General features: G+C 42.8%; 1 protein-coding gene across 4 annotated transcripts in view; it reads left to right on the forward strand.

Moving 5' to 3' along the window:
• The window catches only part of SLC9A8 (solute carrier family 9 member A8), a 54,700-nt gene that overhangs the window by 14,343 nt on the left and 19,448 nt on the right, over positions 1 to 20,909 (forward strand). For all 4 annotated transcript variants that reach the window (XM_028735167.2, XM_028735169.2, XM_028735168.2 and 1 more), the window contains exons 3-6: positions 362 to 442; positions 12,422 to 12,480; positions 16,084 to 16,167; positions 17,259 to 17,360. In XM_028735167.2, the coding sequence (XP_028591000.2) occupies positions 362 to 442; positions 12,422 to 12,480; positions 16,084 to 16,167; positions 17,259 to 17,360 (326 nt within the window). The remainder of the gene's footprint in view (positions 1 to 361; positions 443 to 12,421; positions 12,481 to 16,083; positions 16,168 to 17,258; positions 17,361 to 20,909) is intronic.

Below are 20,909 nucleotides of genomic sequence, written 5' to 3' on the forward strand. Positions count from 1 at the left end.
TTAGGATCAGGACTTTTTAGGGCACTTGAGTCTCGAAAGCCCTGTTACGCAGGTGCACTGTTATGCAAGGTTCTTTGTAATCAAGTCATCAAGAATGATTCTATCCACCTGGGGGATACTGAAGGAGATTTTCTTAAAAATAAAAAAACCCGCACAACACTGTAAAACCTACTATTTCATCTTTTAATGCACTTGTCCCTGTTCTGGCAATATTTGATATTTCTCAACTCCATCGCTACTACATCTTTTTTTGGCTTTGCATTTTTTTTTAATTTCCAAAGGGAATCACACAATTTGTTTGAATTGTGCTGTGTAGCTGCTGTTCATCCTGTACCTAAATGTTGTTTTGTTTCCCTGCCAGGTATCTGCATCATATTGGTGCATTTATTGATAAGATTCAGGCTGCATTTCATGCCAGAGAGTGTTGCTGTTGTTTCTTTAGGTGAGTACCTCATAACAATGGGGAAAAGGAACTGTATTCTTGTGTACTTATTAATTGTTCAGATAAAACACACCCTTTCTTTTCAGTGCTCATTCTGATTCAGTGAAGCAAATGTGCTGTAAGAGGGAGAAGGGACGGTGCAGGCTGTTTTGCAGAGAACGAACCAGGTCTTGTCTGACAGCTAATCTAGTTCGCAGGGGGATCTGTTCTCTCCAGACCCAACCATTGCTGTGCTAGGGGAAATTTGTTTATTTATTGCATTTATATCTCACCATTTGTCTCTAAGGAGCTCAAGGATCTCCACACAATCCTGTGAGATAGGTTAGGCTGAGAGGCAGTGACTGGCCCAAGGTCACTCAGCAAGCTTTATGTGGCTTGGTGGGAGAGCATCTGCTTTGCATGCAGAAGGTCTTGGGTTCAATCCCCGGCATCTCCAGGTTGGCCTAGGAGAGAGTTTTGCCTGAAACCATGGAGAGCACCTGCCAGACAATACTGAGCTAGAAGGACCAATAGTCTGACCTGATATAAATCAGTTTCCATGTTCCTAACGGCAGCCATAGCAGCAGGCATGCAGCCATCTGTTTTTCTCATGGACTCTGTGTCAACAGCCAGGGAGATGCTTATCATAAGGATGTGAGCAGCTGGAGAAAATTCAGAGGCACCAACCGGGTTGTGTGTGAGGTCTGATGAATTAGATCATTATTAAAAAATACACAAAAGCAGAGAAGGCAGAATTTACAGGCAGGGGCACAGAGTTCTTATAAACAAGACCCAGTATCATAAAGTTAAGAATTTATGGTGTGAAGAGCTCATAAGGGGCTTTTTTGCTTGCTTTTTTATTTTTTAGGTTTCCTTGATTTTAGAGAGAACTTTCACCCCCAGTTTAATAGTGTCCTGTGGCAGGAGTTGGCCTAGATATAGCCATTGCTTCTCTCTCGCTTTCAGAAGCAGATACACTGTGTGTAGCTCCCCAGATTTCACAGTTCTCTGTAGGCAGATGCATGGAGGTTATGCTTGACTTGTTAGTGTATACAAAATATTGCTCAGCTGAAGGTCTTGGAAGAGGTATGGAATCGAAGAAGCATTCTGCAGCTGTCTCCAAATGTGTGACGACTGACAGTTAGCAAAAGACGATAAATGATAGGCAATAGGAAAGTAGGCTATCGTAACAGAACACAAGAAGGAGTCCTGCAGGGAAAAGAGATTGGGAATAATAGACATAGATCTGGTATGGATGTGTAACACTAAACTATGGTTGAGTTTTACATGAATGAGCCTTGGACTCGTGTCCTCACTCCTCCGGTACAATTGTGAAGAGGAGATCAAAAGCCTCCACTTAGTTTCAACTAACTTTGGTTTATTTTTATGACAGTCTCCAGATTGTGCTTGATCTTAGCTATGGCTTAACCAAAGAAGACAGGATCATAAACCACAGTTTGATCCCTTAACTATAGTTAACACAGATCACAGTTTGGTCGGGTTATCACATAATAGCTGTCTCCCCATCGTGAGTGTCTTGAAGGGGTGGAAAAGGAAGTGGGAGTGCTTCACCTTGAGGTCTGTTCAGGTGTTTTGCATTTTGTCCAAATGAGGCTATAGTGGACTTTATGTTGCATGAGGAAGTCAAGTTTTGTTTACATTGTCAACTGAAAGGAGAATAGAGCGATGGCTTTTCCTTCAAGTCTTGTGAGGAACAATTGAGGGAGTTGGATATGTTTAGCCTGGATAAAATGAGACTGAGAGGTGATAGGGTAGCCATTGTCAAATATCCAAAGGGCTGTCACATGAAAGATGGAGCAAGCTTGTTTTCTCCTGGAGGGTAGGACCCACACCCATGGCTTCAAGTTACAAGAAAGGAGATTCCAACGAAACATCAGAAAGAATTTTCTGACAATAAGAGCTCTTCAACAGTGGAACAGACTACCTTGGGAGGTTGTGGGCTTTTCTTCTTGGGAGGTTTTAAAGCAGTGGTTGGATGGCCATCTGTCATGGATGCTTTAGTTGGGTTTCCTGCATTGCAGGGGGTTGGACTAAAGGATCTCCAGGGTCCCTTCCAAGTCTACAATTCTATGATTTACCCAAGCTGAAAGTTGGAAGATTTATCCAAGGTGGAAAGCTATTTTTAGGGGAATCTGGTAGCTAAAAGCATGAACTATGCTCTGCAAGTCCCTTACATCCGTTACATCGTACACCAGTCATGAACTCACCGGTTGTGGTCCTTAGTGCAGGAGTCTCCAACCATCAGGTGATGTTGTATTGCAGCTCTCATCATCCCTGACCATTGGCCATGCTGGCTGAAGATGATAGGAGTTTGCATCCAAATCATTTGAAGGATACAGGGTTGGGGATGGTTCTATTGCCTACCTTTCGGCAGCAGCTCATTTCCATCCTTAGCATGGGTAAAATAGCTATGTTAACACTAGTCGGCCTTAAGGCTTGTTGTTAAGTATTGCTGAGCTAATGTAGATAAATAGTCACTAAACAACTAGCCCTTCTTTTAACTGCAATTATGAGCTGTTCTTTTTAAGATTGCTCTTTTCTCTCCCTGTTCTTATGTTGCATTGTTAAGTTGTAAGCCTTTGGCAAGGAATGCTTTTTCACGGAGCTATTCTACAGGGCTAAGTATAGTTTTAAGCTCTTTATAAATAATCAAGGTCGTAGTGCTGCTTCTTATTAATATGTAAGTAATTTTGATAAGCTTTGAGCCCTTTGGAATTAAGTACTACATAAAGGCCATGTATTAATTATCATGATGCTACAAAAACATTGCATGCTATTGAGGAGCTGCCATCAAGACAACGCCAAACTGAGAATAAAAATGCCACAAGAAAGGAGCAAAGAAACACAGAAGCTGACTAGGGGAACAATATGTCCTGTGAAGCACATCCAAGTTGAACTGAGGAACACGTTCGAGACATTGTCTGAAGAAGAGGGAGATTAGATGCTGAGTTGGCCCTGGAACAAATGATAAAAGCCTTAGGATAAATAGGACTTTAGCAGTGGCTGTGGACGAGCCATGAGACACTTAGGAAAGAGCAATAATATAAGGGAGTGCTGTTTTGGAAATGCCATTAAAGTACGAACAGAAAGAGAGAGAGACAAAAAGTACAAGCAAGGAGACCATAAAATATTGCAGCGGGTAGAAGAGTTAGTTCACTTGTGATGATAAAGCCTAGAGGTGTGAAGGCTGTGGTGAGACCACTGTTGAAAAAGGCATTATTGGATCCCATTGCCCTAGATAATTCTCAGACTGTGTCCACTGTTCTGTTCTTGATTAAGGTCCTGGAACGTGGCAAACAACCTCTTGCCTTTCTTGGATGAAGCTCACTATCTGAATTCTTTCCTATATGAGTTCAGGCCTGATTCTGAACTATGCAGGAACTGGACAGAGGAAGCACATGCCTGTTGGTTCTGCTGAACCTCTCATTGGCATATGATACCACCAGCCATATTATCCTTCAGGAGCTGTCCTCAAGGGGGAGGGATGCAGCTCAGTTGGTAGAGCACATGGGCTGAATCCAAAAAGATTCAATCCCTGGTATCTTCAGATAGGGCCGTGAAAGATTCCTTTGTGAAACCTTGGAGAGCCATTGCCAGTCAGTGTGAACCAAGGTGGGCAGCATTTAGACTTGCAGGATGTAAGCCCTGAGATCTACCAACTGGGAGCAGGTACAAAAGACATGTACCTAGAATTAAGGGATTCTGAGCCCATGAATTTGCTGTGAGTACCAGAACTGAGCTGAGCTCGTCGTCCTTCATCATTAAAAAAAAAATGGTTACTGCCCCCTGGCTGTCATCATCTTCTTTCTTTCTTTCTTTCTTTCTTTCTTTCTTTCTTTCTTTCTTTCTTTCTTTCTTTCTGCAGCAAAAAAAAGTATTTTTTGGGGGTGGGGCAGATTTATTTGTTGTTGTTTTTTAAAAAAACTGGAAGTCATAAATCCTATAGGAAATCACCCAGAGATCTACCAATAGATCTCTTATCTGCTTCCTGCCCGCCCTTGATGTAGATAGTACTGAGCCAGATAGACGAATGGTCAGAAATGTATTTGTTCCAGTTTTTATTGCTAAATGGAAAAGCAGAAGTGGTTAGCAGAAGTGCTTTCACTATGACATGCAATGTACCTGCTAACTTTGGACTCAAAATGAAAGAGCTTGTTTCGGATCATATTTGGCACAAAATTAAAGAAACCAGATCTGTCCATTAAAGCTTTACTAATCTACCTCTGAAATGGTTCAGGCTGACTTCTCTAATTGTTTATTACAAAACTGAGATGTGCCTAGGAGCTGGGGAGGAGGGGCACCTTAATCTTGGTCAATCTTGGGTGCCACAACTATATTTTACTCTGGGGTAGTTGGTATTGGAAAGAGATACAGAAGTTCTTCCTTAAGGGTGTATGCTACTGAGCTTGCTCTGAGAACCTAATCTTTGTATCTTAAAATCTTACAGCTACTGCAAGATTATGAAGCATCTTCACTGTAGCGTAATGAGGGCTATTTCTGTCACTTGGAGAGTAAGAGATTGTCATCTTAAATCCAGATCAAACTCTGAGGCATTTGCGAATATGTTTGAAAAGTTCAGCAGCTGGATTCTGCTTACCCATTGGTTTGGCATGCTGGTGTAGCATTCCTGATTTCTGAGAGACTATGCCTTCAAAGTGTGAGAACGCGTGCCATTGTAATTTTATTTATTTATTTGGGAGTTTTTTTATCCTGCCATGTGGTCACAGGGTGGATCGCAATATATCAAAAAAACATACAATGAGATACAACTCAAGAGCACCTGTTAATAAAAGCACAATTTAGGAATTCAGCACTGCAAATTCAGTATGCACATCCCGTAAACAAGAACAGAAGACTGAATTTGCATCTAGTGGAAATAAATAAATAAAAATTAAAAATTGTCCAGTAGCACCTTAGAGACAAACTAAGTTCTAAGTTTGTTTTGCACGCACACGAAAGCTTATAGCCAGAACAAAGTTAGTTGGTCTCTAAGGTGCTACTGGACAATTTTTTAGTTTTATTTATTTATTTTGACTGAATCAGACCAACACGGCTACCTACCTGAATCTTGCATCTAGTGGTTCTAGAACAGACGTGACATATTCTGCTGAGTTTACTATCTTGATAGACAGTTATATGGAAGACGGGATGTAAGCAACTTTCAATTCTAAACAAAGGAGCATTTTGTTTAATTCCCTTAGTGTGAGAGCATCAAGTTCTCCTTTTTCTTATTAACTTTTATTTGCACGAATTTTCCTGGAAGTTCCTTCAGTAGGAGTCTTATGTTCATACTGATTGCAATCTCATTTGGAGGGAGGAATGCAAGGATTACATTTCGGGCAAGTTCTCCTCTCAGTTTCCTCAGGAATCCTGTATGTTGTAACATTTTTAGTGTTGTATCAACAGGATCCTGACTTCAAAGCAGTTTACTTGTTGAATAAGCAGGGTATGAGTTTTTCTTTTCCCTGCCAACTCTTTACTGGAAATTTGGCTTCCGGGTCCAACCACTGTTTCACAATAAGGGTTGTTACGAACTCCCTCTGCCAAAGAGATCCAAATTTGCATGCCAGGAACGCTTACGTTCTACTCTCAAGATAAGTTATTTGCATGACCTTCGAGGGATAAAATTCATTGTCATTTAAGAGCTTGTTTTAGAACCAGTTTTTTATTGTTATTATTTCTTTGTACTACTGTAGTTTCTTCCTCCCAAACGCCTTACCGTTGGTAACATTGCAAGGTAATCTGGTTATAATTTTGCCATCATCCTAAGAGGTCCAGTTTAGGGTCAGCCTAGCATTAGGCAGAAGGAGGTGACTGCCTCAGGGGGCAGGTTCTTGGTGTATCCACATGGTCTATCCTTGGTCACCATAATTAGCACGCTGCCTTAGGTGTGCTGGAGGATGCTATCCCATTTTGGAGGTTGCATTAAGTTTCAGCTGGCAGCACTAGTGGTGCACGTGCTGGGGGCAGAGCCACCATCCCAACACCACTGTCACCACTACGTACCTGAGCTGGGTGTAGCTGGAGTTGCATAGTTACATTGGCAGGAGTGTGAGATTGGATCTGTTGGGGCATGCACACAGCCCCAGCCTTGCCACCACCCAGCCCCATCCATGTATGCAGCAGCGAAGCTAGTGTTGGAAAAACAGTTCCCACCACATGGGCTGCTGATGGTTGCTAGTCTGGTTGCCTTCTGTAAGTTGACTGGGGCTGTAGTGTTATGCTGTCCTTTTCCACAGGCAGCAAATAGTCTTGGGCTTGCCCTGGTTCAACTGAATACACTTTCCCCCTGCATTCAAGATATCCCATTGCAGTATTGCAGAAGGCGACCATTGAAGATCTCTATTCTAGTCAAAGTGGCGGAAGTGCTAATCCAATTAGTCTCCTGTGCTTCTGCCCTCTTAAGCCTCTGTGTGCTCAAGTTTTTCTAGTGCTCTGTAATGGTGCAGTTACTACTGAATATTACTAGGGATGGGTCCTCATGGACCACATTGGGTTGGCACAGAAATAAAACCAGCTGCTTCCCTCAGAATTTGTAAATTGCTGAGCTTATTTGCGAGCCAGTCCAAAGTCCCCATTGAAATCAATGGGGATATTTGAAAGAGGCTGCAGCTTTGAATGTAGCTGGGAGGATGGGATAGCTGGGCCACCTTAACTCCATCCTAGAGCACATGCATTGCATGCAGAGGGTCCCAGTTTCAACCACTTAAAACCCAGTTAAAAGGGTCAGGTATTAAGTGATGGATCAGAATCCTGCTTGAGATCCCAGGAGTACAAACACTGGGTTTGATGGGCAAAAGGACTCCTTGTTTCTAGACTCCTTGAGGCAAGAAGTTACTCAGCGGTAACCACTATTTGCTCCGCACCGGCTATTTTGGGACTGAATGGGGAGGTAAACTGAGAACTCTTCTCTAATTTGGCTTCCAATCTGAGCTGGAGAACAACTGAGGGCCTTCTAATTCTTTCCTTTGTGATGAGCATTGTCAGATCTTGTTTCTGAACCTCTGCCTTGTGAATTTTGCTGGTCTCTCTTTTTAAAAAAGCAACAACCACTTTTATGTGGTTGATGGAAAGTATTTAATTGATTTTACTGGTGTTTTTTAATTGGCTGGTTTTTATGTTTGCCTGAGGCAGAATTTGTGGTAACCTATGTCGGATTTGCACTTGGTCTCCTATCCACATCCTGGTCTGTCCCAGGCTAAATGTGTTTTGGAGCATTTTGAAAAGCTTACAAAATAAGTTGGTATCATAACAGCTGGTATGTCGAAGTGTGTGTGTGTTTAGCAGCAGGTTTGAAAATTGGTTGAACAGGCTTAATGTAGCAGGTTCTATTCTTCAACAGATGAATGCGTAATACATAAGAGATTAAAGTAAAATGTGTATGGGGAATGAAAGCATTAATTATGAACAGTTACGGAAAATGTGTCACTCTTGAGATTTCAAGCAATCAGCTATGTTATGACATTTCCCACAGTTCACTCAGTGCAGAAGTGACACATCAAACATAGTTTGGAACAAGCTGCCTCTCATTTTGTTTCTCGATAAAAGCTTGCCAGCCAGTGACTAGGCAGAAGATTACATGGCTAAATTCAGATACCTTCCTATCAGTTGCTGAATCTTATTGTTTAAGCAATATTCATGGTTTCTCCTGTGGATTTGCTTTCTATCACATCCTTCCTGCTGGCTAGGAGATTCCACCCATTCCAAAATAAGCTCACCTGTCCCATTTTACATGCATACCTTTGTAGCTTTCCATGGAAATGCCTGCAGGGCATCATGTTCTAGGAAACTCTTCAGTTGCAATCTCTCTGATTTCATAAGACTTCTTAATTTAAAAAAAAGCAAACTCTTCTCAGCACTGTGGGTTGTGGGAAATAGATTGAGCTGTTTGACACGGCCTGTCAAGTTTGGAAATGTAGGTCTTCTCTTCCAGCCTATGAAATGCAAACGTGACCAAAGCCTTGTTAACAATTTTAAAAGGCAAAGTAAGCATAACCTGTTTTAAGTTTGCAGGGTATATGGAAAGCTTGCCTACAATTCTGAAATGAAGGGGTAGTTGTCAAGCCCCACACTGGACAAAAGGGTCTTGCATTACAGGGGTCCCTCGGGGTCCCTTCTGATTCCAAGATTCTATGAATATCTGGAAAGTGGTAGATTGGAAAAGGCTCAGTTGACACTGTTCCATTTGATTGACTGGTTTTGGTTGTATGTTCCTTGGAGGAAGGATGACTTTCCTGGAATTAGGGAGAGTCAGCTCCGCATAGCTTCTGCTTCTCAACTATTTCTTTATTTGTAAGATTTATATGACCTGTGCCTCGTCACATGTGATCTTAGGGTGGGTCACAACAAACAGCATAAGCAGGTAAAACAAAAATGCTGTTTAAAATGAAAATCCACAAATAATGCAACAACTCAGTCTTGAACACACAGTTACCCAAAGGCTTGCTGGAAAAGAAATGCCTTCCACAAGTAAATATAAGTTGGGCTTCTTCTTATTCCTGTGTTTAAAAGATTAAGAGAAAAATTCTGTTGCATCACACACTGCTTTCTTTTTGGTTTGTAGCTGCACTTCTCCCCCCCCTTCATTGCAATCTTTTAAGGGTTCATCCTATACTTAGAAGGTTGTCCCTGAAAGACAAACAAGCTTCATATTTTCACAGTATATTGCGTTACAACACATTCATCAGGAGCAGTTCATGTGATGCTCTTTTGATCACTTCTGTAGGTCAGAGTGGCATCTGCCTGTTCTAAAAAAATACCCTTCCGAGCTCTCACTTCCAGTTCTCAAACCATATCTTCCAGAGTTAGAATAAAGAATTGCTCCTGCATCCTAACACATGCTTTTCTGTGTTGAAGTACCATAATTTTCACTCCAAAACACACACTTTTTTGCTCCTAGAAAGTAAGGGAAAATGCCTGTGCGTGTTACGGAGCGAATGCACGAATCGGAGCCATGGCTGCTGTCAGTCAAGCAAAGCTGGAGCCGCTTACACGCTCTATGAGGCTCTCGCTTTGCTTGCTTTAAAGCGACCTGGAGCCAGGGAGGAGGGAGGGAAGGAAGGAGAGCCATGGCAGCAAAGCGGACACGGGAGGAGGGACAGACGCTAGCAAAGGTCTGCGCTCTCTCTAAACAGAGCAATGAGGCTGCAGAGGGATGGCAGGAAATATAAAATTTAAGCAACCAGCAGCAAAATAAAACCAACCTCGAGCTCTGAGCCACGAGCGCAGTGAAAACAGATTTGAGCATTGTATGGGTCCTAGTGCCCCTACCACTTTTTTGTGCTCCATTCTATTGCTGCTGGTGGCTGCTTATCACTCAGGCTGCAAGGAGGAGCGCTTTTACACAGCTAATGGCGAATCCCCTGCAATCCAAGTCCTCCTCACTTGCCCAAATCTATTCTGCCTCAAAACAAGGAGCGGAAGGAAAAGGCTGCAAACTGTTAAATGGAAAAAAAAACCCAGGCACAGGGCAAATACCTTAAGTATACCTTTAAAGCAACAGTGCTCTTTCCCTCCCTCCTCCCCGCTCAGCTCACCAAAAAGCTCCTTCTCCACACACCCCACGCTGCTCCTTGTCCCTTGAGTGCTTTTCCTTCCCTCCCCACTTAAAACGTGGTTACAAAGCACGGATCCACATGCATCCTCAGGATTTTTGCACTGGGTCACCCCAAATTCACCATCAGATCACATGTCTGTGGCCACAGCATGAACCATAAAAATCATACATCCACTGTTTCGTTTAGAATATTTTTTTTCTTGTTTTCCTCCTCTAAAAACTACATGCATGTTATGGTTGGGAGCGTGTTATAGAGCGAAAAATACGGTAAATCCAAGCATTCCCCCACCCACACTTATGTGTGATTGCCTCATGTGCGAGCAGCGTCGGGAAATAAATAAATGATTGAATTCAAACCTGGAAATGGTGGGAGAGGGCTAGAGACACCTCGTGGCTTGCAAGAAGACCCTCCCCAGAGCCCAGAGGGACCAGAGGCGCAGCAGGGCTTTGTTTACGCTGCTCAGCCTCCACGCCTGACAGCTGATGTGCGGGGTAGCTCAGCAGCAGTAGCTGCTTTCCCTTGTGTCCTCCAGCCTCCTGTCAGCCCCAGAACTTCAATTCTAGTTGTGGATATTTGGGGATACAGTATTTTCTGTGTGGATTGAAGAGATGGAGTGGCCAAAATGGTGATTAGAGGGAGGGGATTTACGTGATTTCACTTATGTGGGGGGAGGGCGGAATCTTGTACAAACTATAGGTGCCAGACAGACCTGCAGAGATGTCAGTTGAGTTAGAACAGTGGTTCTCAAAAGGTTAGGCAGAAGGGGATGGCAAGTGTAGTGGGAAGATTCAAGGACAATCAAAGAAACATTTAAATAGTGTTGTGTAGTGTAGTTTTGTGTAGCTAGACAGACAAGCAGATAGATACAAAAGCGTATGGATAGATATTTTTTCCAAATTAGAGCAAGAATATTGGCTATTCTGCAATTCTGTCCAACATATTGTGGGTGAACAGGAGTTTTCAACTTTTATAGTTCAGAAATATGAAAGTTCAGAAATGAGAGAGATTTCTTTGTGTTGATGAGGATATGAGAGTTTGTCTCAAATTAGACCTAAGGTAAATGAGATCACCTCTCAAACAAGTTCACGCCTCACATTGAGTTTGTCTGCATACGTAAGGTACACATGTAAGAGGCTCGTTTATAATTATATTTTGGGAATGAGTTATGTTCTTATGCAGTTGCATTGTTTTGTATTTTCTGGGTGGTCATATTATGGAGTGGTTGTGTAATGTATTATAAATCAAGCATTGCTAGGAGTTGTTTTTTTTTTGTTTTCCAATGCATTTTTATCAATGAAAAATTGGTGTGATGCGAGCAAATTTTTATTCTGAAAGTGTGGCCCAGAGAAAAAAGTTTAAGAACAACTAAGTTAGAAGGAGGAGTTAGAAGGTTCCTTCCTTGAGAGTTTAGAGGAAGAAGGAATGAACTATTAAGGAAGAGAAACCAAGGCATTACCAATCCAGTAGAACAATGACTTCTTCTTCCGCTAAATGTTTTGAAGCAGGAGGTTGTTTTCTGCAGTCAGGCTACCAGATGGTTGTTTCAAGTTTGCAATAGAGGAACTGAGGGTAAGAGATCTCCTTTTAGCCTCCCTTTTTTCCTTCTGGGTTGCAAGGATTTCCTGGGTATGAGGTGGCGTGGAATACCATAAGGCTGTGAATCTTCTGGAACCCTGGCTATTTTGTACTCTGCCTCTAAAATCATAGGTGGAGAAGGAAAATCGGTGGAAAAGGGAGGAGGATGAGCAAAGCTCACTGAATCAGTACTGATGTCGACTGAAAACAACAACAGCAACAAAACCCCATTGGCAGCTGTCATTAACAATAATAGTCCATGAATCATGTTTATACATTAATATAAGCAGTTTAAATAGGTATCTAAATGAAATGGGTGATGATAAGCTATGTGTGCAGACTTAATAACCCCATGGTGTCAATATACTGCCATTTATATCTTGCTATTATAGTCATGTTTTCGAACAGTTTGTTCTCGATCCTTTTGGCTCCCAAACGCCGCAAACCCAGAAGTGACTGTTTCGGTTTGCAAACTATTTCTGGAAGCCGAAAGTCCCAACGGGGCTTCCGCAGCTTCTGATTGGCTGCAGGAGCTTCCTACAGCCAGTCAGAAGCCGTGCTTTCGTTTTGGAAGTCAAACAGAGTTCCGGAACGGATTCCGTTCGGCTTCCAAGTTACGACTGTATTTGCATGAAATGTATTATCATTGCCTGGATTGTGGAATTGTGTTTTGGGGCTGGGGTGGGCTGAGTCATAGTTGTGATGTGCACAGGATTGCGCTTTAGGCGAGGCGACACCACCCTAAATCTTTGTGTTCCCCATTCACACAAAACTGAGCCCCTGAACACTCTTATGGGTCCAAGCTTTTCACGTTTCACATTGTGCTTTTCTCTCTTTCTCCTTTTAGGTATCCTCATGGGAGCATTTATAAAAATTATAGAAGCTCAAAAGCTAGCCAACTGGAAGGTACTCCGACAACATTTTAAACTTCTTGGTTTTTTTACCATATCATTTATGCTGCATTTAATTTGAGCAAGCCAAAGAAATGCCACTTAGGGTTCCTTGCTTTGTATCCCTGAAGCAGGACGAATCTTGCACTGGTCATCCCAGCCTAACAAAAGAAGCAGTAGCAGCAGCGGCTGCCTGGGGCATCACCATTTAAGAAGCACTGGGCTAATCCAGGGGACTCAGGAAGGGGAATGCAGTTGCTGCACCTACCCTCACCCCTGCCACACAGATTTTAGCACTATGAGAGATGTGTGTCCCATTCCTAATAATTTTCTAGTTGCAGCTCAGTTTCCTTCCCGCAGTTCAACAGTCTCCTCTCTCTCTCTCTCTCTCTCTCTCTCTCTCTCCCTCCCTCCCTCCCTCCCTCCCTCCCTCCCTCCCTCCTGCCCAGATGCAGGAGAGGATAGGAGGCAGGCAGCACAAGTTGTCACTTACGGTTCCGACATAGCTTAACTGGTCACTCTTCATCTCTAGCCAACCTGGAAATGCTGCTAAAAATGGGCCGAATCAATGAATGAAAAATAAAATGCCAGAAGCTTAAAAACTGTCCAGCATGTTCCTTTAAGGCATATGCACTTAGGTTCAACCCTACCTGTTTTGGGCACACCAGCCACACCAGCGGGGACCGGCTGGTGCATCTGAACCAAGCAGGATCAAACTCTCTGTGCAACAGCCACGTCTTCACATGACATCACGTATGGTGCCACATAAGTCATAAGTTGTGGGGCAACTGGGCATGGTTTGGGGGAAACTGCCTCGGCGGGCCAAGTTTTGTCCATGGGCTGAACATTCCCCACCCCTGCTTTAAGTACTGCCTGCTCCCAACCAGCCCCATGCTCTTTTATACCTTTAACTACTATTTTTTGTATCTCGGAAGCGTCTATTGGGCTTCAGTTTCCCCACTACAGACTGCTGCAGTTACACAGTGCTTTGACCCACTCCGTTTTTGTCTAGTTTCAGAAAGAGCTAGGGAAGGAAGTTTGCATACAAACAGATCAGTTCTAATCTAAGTGTTGTCCGCTCTGCCTAACTGCAGCTCTCCAGAATCTCCCAAGAAATATTTTGTGGTCCTGTTACCATGAAAGACCTTTAAACTGGAGGTGCTGGGGATCTTACTTGGAGCGGCAGACGTCATTACTTTATGGAATTGCCTTGCCACAGGATGTGGGGATGGCCATCAGTTTTGATGGCTTTGGGAAGGAGGTGTTTAAAAGCGATTACTGTCTCCACCTCATGAATTCCCTGGGGGTGGGCATTGCAAAAAGTGGGTGCTATAATAGAGTTTTTGACATTAGGGTTGGGATGGACACCCTGGTCCTTAATCCCAGCTGTATTAAAGTATTGGGTTTATTTTTATGGTCAACTTTCACTTCCGCCCTGGTGCAAAATAGCTCTTCACTGTGAAACAGGAAATAATCTGTCTAGACAATGAGATAATTCTCTCTACACTTTTTATATCACTATCTCTCTTTATCTACCCCCCTTTTCCATCCATTTGATTCAATTCCCCATCCCACCTGTAATGGTTATATAACAATACCTAGTTGCTTAGATTTCTTTTTTAAGAATCATAATAAAAAATGTGGTCTACTTCAAATCACGAAATGTGTTCAGCTCTTTTTAAAAAAAGGGTTATCAGCACTTTACAAGCCCGATATTCAATTGGAATGACGGACTTTAAAAGTCAGCACTTAAAAAATCTGCAGCCCTATGTAATTTCCAGTACAAATGTTGCACTTGTAAATATAAAATGCAGGAGAAAGCCATGAGAAATTGACAAAATGGTTTTGCTGATGTCAGCTTGCAGCATTTAAAAAACAGAAAGTGTGGCAAATTACTGTTTAAAACCAATTTGTCTGAGTTAAGCTTTTTCCCCAACACCCACAATATGTGAGCTTTTAAGCTCCATCAATTATATTAATATCAGAAATGTGCAATATTTGGAGGAAAAAGCAGCTGTTACTCCTTCCTGTGTAGCTTTGTGGATCACTGAATAACTTAGTATTTGAGGATTTGACCTGGAGCCACAATTCTGAGTTTCAAAACGTCTTACTACACCCTCCTTGATTCCCCACTCTGCCCTAGAGCCACTATCATGTCCTTCATTTTAACTATGGAGTGACTCTTTTTGACCCCTCTCTATTGACTAGTTCCTTTGCTGTTGCCTTTCTCCCTGGTGAGATCTCCACCTGTGCCTAGGTTACCTGTTTGGGCTAGTGAGCCAACCCGGAAAACACTTGAGGTTTCAGTGCTGGACCATTATAGATTGTGTATTTTATGTAGCTGTTTCCCTTAGTGGGTTTGGGCAGAAAAAGGGGAAGCAGCCTTAGTATTGATACTAACTGACCTCTATGGCCCCTGAAGAATGAGTCTGAATCTGTTGCTTGGGTCATGCAGCCTCAGAGAGTTGGTTAGGGGTGTGTGTGTGGGGGTGTGTGTGTGGTTCAGGCACATAAAGCTGGAACAATTAAAGTGGATTAAAGTACTCTGTCACTCTAGCACTACAAATCTACTTGAAAAAAGAAATCAACTTTTTGCGGTTAGGAAAGTGATGGAGAAATTGTGAATAATGTGGGATGAATGGATGATGAAAAGGAAGACATATGAACACTCTGCAAACAAATCAGGATGAACGTTCATTGTTACATAATATCCCCACAAACAGATGCTGAGTAAAGATCAGATATAATCTAACGGGTCAGAAAGCACACTCTTTCTTTAGTGTTTGTCAGAGAAAGGGAAATCTCATAGCTCTAGACCAAGAAGTGACCATGCTGCTTTATAGTCCATTATAGTTCACCAATAAAATGCCATTAAGAGTATTCCCAGCTGATGGTAGGTGTCGTGACTGGGCTTTAGGAAAGGGGTGGTACCTGTGGATTGTAAAACGTGGCATTTAAGACTTCTTGGTCAAAGTAAGCCTTTTGAAACATGCTTACTTTCTATAAGGAACCAGTGCAGATGCTGAGCTACAAGAACAATGTTATTTCCTGTATCTCATCTCTGCCTGGAATTTCTCCACCTGTTGTGGCCTCCACACTGTGGAAGGAGGACTTTCCATAGTATGGGAGCCACCTTTGTCAATGTAGATAGTGCACGTCTGTGACAATCAGTGACAGAACCCATCACAGTTCCACATCCATATTAAAGTTCCACTTATTACTGATTGCATTTCTGATTCTGAAAGCCAAAGATAAGAATGCTTCAGTGTTTCTTATAGTGAAATGTAGTTTTTTGCGGCACAGTAGGCTCACTTTCCCTCGCTATTTATTTGGATGCAGCAATTCAAATTGTGCTTCCTTTTTTCAGTAATTGAATGAAAGGCAATTTAAAGGTAATCCTGAGGATGTTTGCTGTCCTAAAGCCCTCTTCATGGTGAGGAATGAGGCAGATTAATATAAAATTCCTTTCCTAGTGTATTTGTTTCTTAAAATATTCCCATTTTGGTAGACGCTTAAAAAAAGCTGGAGTTGGGTTTGTTTGTTCCAGATGTGCTATCCTTTTAATTACAAATTTTGAAATTTCCTTCTCATATATCTTTTTGTCTGCTGTATTTTACAGGAAGAAGAAATGTTTCGGCCAAATATGTTTTTCCTTCTTTTACTTCCACCAATTATATTTGAATCTGGGTATTCATTACACAAGGTGAGAAATCGTAGATCCTTTGTAGCTATGTTTGTGTCTTGGGCAGTGCTGTGATTACAGCTACATTGGAGTTGACAGGAGATATTCACTAAAATGTCATCATTTTATGTCAAGTGTATCTGAGGGTTGGCTCACACATCACTTAGCTACTAAAGTGTTGGAAACTCTTGGGAAAGACAGAATGTTAATTTCTCATCATGGTACCTCAATGATGTGATGGGCCATTCATACAAATTTGAACCAGCCCTTAAGAGAAGAACTTGGGTGATCCTAATATTGAGGCTTGTATCTTTCATTACTATGCCTTCATTACTTATGCCTTGATCAAAAAAAGTCAAAACCAAAGAGCGTTCTAGTTCAGTCCTTTGTTGCAAGGCCTGACTATCTCCCTGCCCAATACCACCATTGCAGTCCACCAGATTCCACTAGATCCACTAAAGAAAGATTCCAACAGGGCAGAATTCCAGAGTGCTTCCTGAAGTAGGGGAAAGAGAGTACCTTAGTCTTGGTTCATCTGGCTCAAATGCATTTAATAATCATTTCAGTACTGATCTGAGGAAGGGAAGCGCCAAGATTGCACCTCCTTGCATCAGCTACACAGGCAGTTTGTCGGGCGAGGTGGGTGGCAACAGTCTGTTCCACCAGCCAGTGATCTATTTCATCTTGGAGAAAGCCTTGTTTCTGCACTTTGATTGCTCTCATCGGGGTGGGGGCATGTAAGTGCCCCAGCAGCTTTAAAACCAAACAGTTGTGAAAGCACTTGGTTCTTTGTTTGCTCTAATAGAATGAAAAAATGTCTGCACTTTGCAATTAGCTTCTAAGAACATGAGATGCTAGGCCTTCCTAGAAGTCAGCGCCCCTGGTTCTGAAAGCCCTGTCTGCTAATCCTAGCCATCCATGGCTGAGCTTTGTTTACTTACTCGTGGGCAAACACATTCTGTGCTTCTCCAATACATTATTCTTTATGATTACTTCATGCGTTCAGAGGCTCAGCTTCTAGGTTCTGGATCTGAACCCAGATGATTGCTCACCCAGATTTAAGTCCTCTCTAAACTCACTATTGTTTGTTCCTCCCCTCCACCTGTTTTTAGGGCAACTTCTTTCAGAACATCGGCTCCATCACACTGTTTTCTGTGATTGGGACAGCAATTTCGGCTTTCATTGTCGGTGGAGGAATTTACTTCTTGGGTCAGGTGAGGTCGCCTGAGTGCATGCTGTTTGTTGTGGTGTGAAATATTGGGCCGCTGCTAAGGGCTGGGTCCTTTGACCCACATACAGGATTGTGGAAAGAAATGGCTGAAGACGCGAGACTTTGTGGCGCTGGAAAGATTGGCACCTCAGACACACAACTAGCCAGCAGACTTGGGTCAGCATAGTGTTTGGCTGTGATGACATTCGGGGTGCGGGGTTGGGCTGTTACTCTGGCTGATTTGTCAAGCAGATCAGTGTAATGTCAGACGCAACCTTCAGAAATCCACATTCCCTCTTGGACTGAACGTTGCATCGTACCAGGATCAAAGTGTCTTTGGTGATGTTGATCTAGGAATAGGGCCAAGCTGAATGACAAGAGGGATTCAGAAACGAGAGAACTACCTTCCCACAGGGGCAAAAAGCAAGGGAGAAATATCCAGAAGTGCTGAGGAAATTCTTTTTTTAAAAAATTCTTTTTTAAAAGATAAATTTCATAGGTGTGTGTATACAGAAGTTTTAGAGTAACTTGATGGCATATTAGAATATTCCCTTCCTTTTCCTCTCGAAACCCCCCCCCACCTGGGCATTCATAGAATTATAGGATTACAGAATTGGAAGGGACCATGAGGGTCATTCCCTGTAATGCAGGAATCTTTTGCCCAATGTGGGACTCGAACCCACAACCCTGAGATGAAGAGTTTCAGAAGCACCTTCAACAAGTTATCATCTCCATTTTACACATTACAGGTACAGTCGTACCTCGGGTTACGGACAGTCTTGCTTACGAACGCTTCGGGTTACGAACTCAACAAACCTGGGAGTAGGTGTCCCGGGTTGCGAACTTTGCCCCGGGATACGAATGCAATCCACTTCCAGGGCCACAGGAGGCCTATGTAGGGAATGCGTGCCTCAGGTTAAGAATGCTTTGGGTTAAGAATGGACTTCTGGAACGAATTAAGTTTGTAACCCGAGGTACCACTGTATTCAGCTTTTCATGCTGACCATGTTGGTACTTTACATGAGGAAGAAACAGCTGGTGATAATCGATGTTAGTTATACTCAGAGTAGGCTCACTGAAATCAATGGACCTAAGCCCATTGATTTCACTGAGCCTATGTATGACTAATGTTGTATACCACCCAGTATACCTCTGCCTTATGCTACTTTAAGCAGTTACTGTATTCTGAACTGCAGAGACTTTTAATAAATCCCAGTGCAAAGGGAAAGAAAGCAAATTTTTCACACTGGGGAACTCCTGGTAGTTAATTACACCACAGCAGGGACTGAATCCTTACCTAGCATCATGGTTAAGTCAACCCTGCCCTAGACTATAGTATCCCAGAGGGCCATTGTACACAGAGCAGAAAGAGAGAGACTTTGCAATGTGTCCAGCAGTCTTTGCAAGGGAGCCATTGTAAGTCAACTTTTCATATCACTTTCATGTTGTGCTTGCCAAAAAATAATAATCATAATATCGTTTCTGCCATTGAGGCACCCAGGGCAATGTATAAAATACTGTTACAACCGTAAAGATAAAAATGTGGTATTTTACACCTTGAATAAAACCAATCATTGCAATGAAATATCTATAAATTTACAATTGTAAGCCAAAGCTAACAAAATAAATTTCAGTTGGGACTGATGCAAGGTTATGGACTTATGCAGGAAGAACCAGCTGCACAAAATTCAGCGCCCCCTGCCTCTCCTCTCATGCTCCAGTCTAACTCATAGTTGCGGTGCCCCTGAGGCTCTTCACCCAGTGCAGCTGAACGGGTTTTGTGCTCCCCTAAATCTGCCTCTGCATGGTCTAGCTTCTTCTTTTTTCTGAACGCAGGATCATGGCTTGTTTCATCCCAAACAGACCACAAGGGAAGCCACTTAGTGCTCGTAGTTTGAGTGAAACAAGGTTCAGGTAACACAAGCCAGACCACAGCTTCTTTCCCAGTAGGAGTGGAGAAGGAGCGTAGTGCTTGTGATTTCAGTGGCATAGCTTATTTTAACCACAATTTAATGTCGCAGGAGAACCAGCCTTTTTCAAGTGGTCATACAACTTCCTTGCTTTTGCCCTTCAGATCTGTTTCTTGTATAAGACCTTGCTTATATTATGAACATTGCAAAGTATGAGCAAGTAATTTGCTTGTTCTGCTTACGACTCATGCTTCTGCAAGCTAATGTGCTCTTTACTGTTGCCTTGCAGATATATTTTAATTAATTCGGATCTTCCCCCGTCCCTCATTAAAAGTGTTGTGTAACCTAAGTGGATAGCTTAGTCTCCTCATTTGAGCCCCTTCACCGATCACAGCATTGTCGCATTCATTGTCCCATACCAAGTTTAAGTCTTGCATTTACCCAGACATGTTTCCCAATGGGGCAAATAGCAGTTTCAGGAGAGAGGATTTATTTTAGGAAAATTGTGTAGACAAAAGGCTTAAGCCCCTTCCCTCAGTGCTATTACCCTAATCTCCCTCCTGCCCTCAGTAGCTGCTTCTCCCCTCCCCTTTTAAGGAAATACCAGGATATCTATTAATAGATTTCTTATGTCTTGTCCAGTTTGATTCCAAATGTGCCAAGAAAACCACCACCGCCCATTTTCGCACCCTGTAAGTTATCATTTGTTGTAGTCAGCAGGGGATCAGTCCTTCTGTGGTCTTCTGATTCACCTCAGTAAAGCATCTCTTGACCACCTCATTCTCCATAGGCTTCCATTAATTTCTGTTAGCATCCCACTCATTTTATGTTAGCTGTCATTCCTGCAATGCAGGGGGTTGGACTAGATGACCCTTGGGTCCCTTCCAACACTACAGTTCTATAATTCTATGTCATACTACATTTTATTCTATTTTATGTTAAGCATGATGGCAATATATAGCCTTCTGTGGCCCTCTTATTTTGTGCAATGTACTCTAGGGAAGGGATGGGAAACCTCAGGCCCAGGTACCAAATGCATCCTTCCAGGCCTCTGTATCCGGCCCTTAGGACTCATGCCAGGCCCCCTTGGCCCTGCTCTGTGTCCACCTCAATAATGTGTACTTGAATGGGGCATAATTCCCCTGTTTGCCTAGATGGAGGGTTTGTCTGCCTGTCTGCTCCTCATCCCCTCTCTCTGGCACTTTCATGTTAACTTCTGTCACGCCCTTTGCTCCACCCATTTCTTGCCTCTGGCTCCTCCCACCATAGGCATGCAACCTTCAGAAGGTTAGCCAAGAGGAAATATAGCTCTTGAGTTGGAAATGTTCCACCAACCCCTCTCTAGGTGTCAAAATAACACTTTGCCAGAAGCGAACCAGCTGTAAATCACACAGAGTAGGTGAAGTTAACTCTTTATTTGAAAAATAGGATCGACACAGCAGTGCCAGGTCTAATGAGCCCAGCAAGTCCCTTGCTCTTCTGAAGCAGTTGCAGAGACTAAAGGTCCCCATCTTCCCACAGCTGCCTAAGTCTCCTCTTCTCCAGGGTTTTCCCCAGGCACTCTGAGACTGTGCCAGCATGCCTATCTTTGCTCTTCTCACTTCATGCCTCTACTGGTCCTGGGGGATCAATGGGAAGCAGAG

Source organism: Podarcis muralis, chromosome 5, assembly GCF_964188315.1.
Source record: "Podarcis muralis chromosome 5, rPodMur119.hap1.1, whole genome shotgun sequence".
Lineage (NCBI taxonomy): Eukaryota > Metazoa > Chordata > Lepidosauria > Squamata > Lacertidae > Podarcis > Podarcis muralis.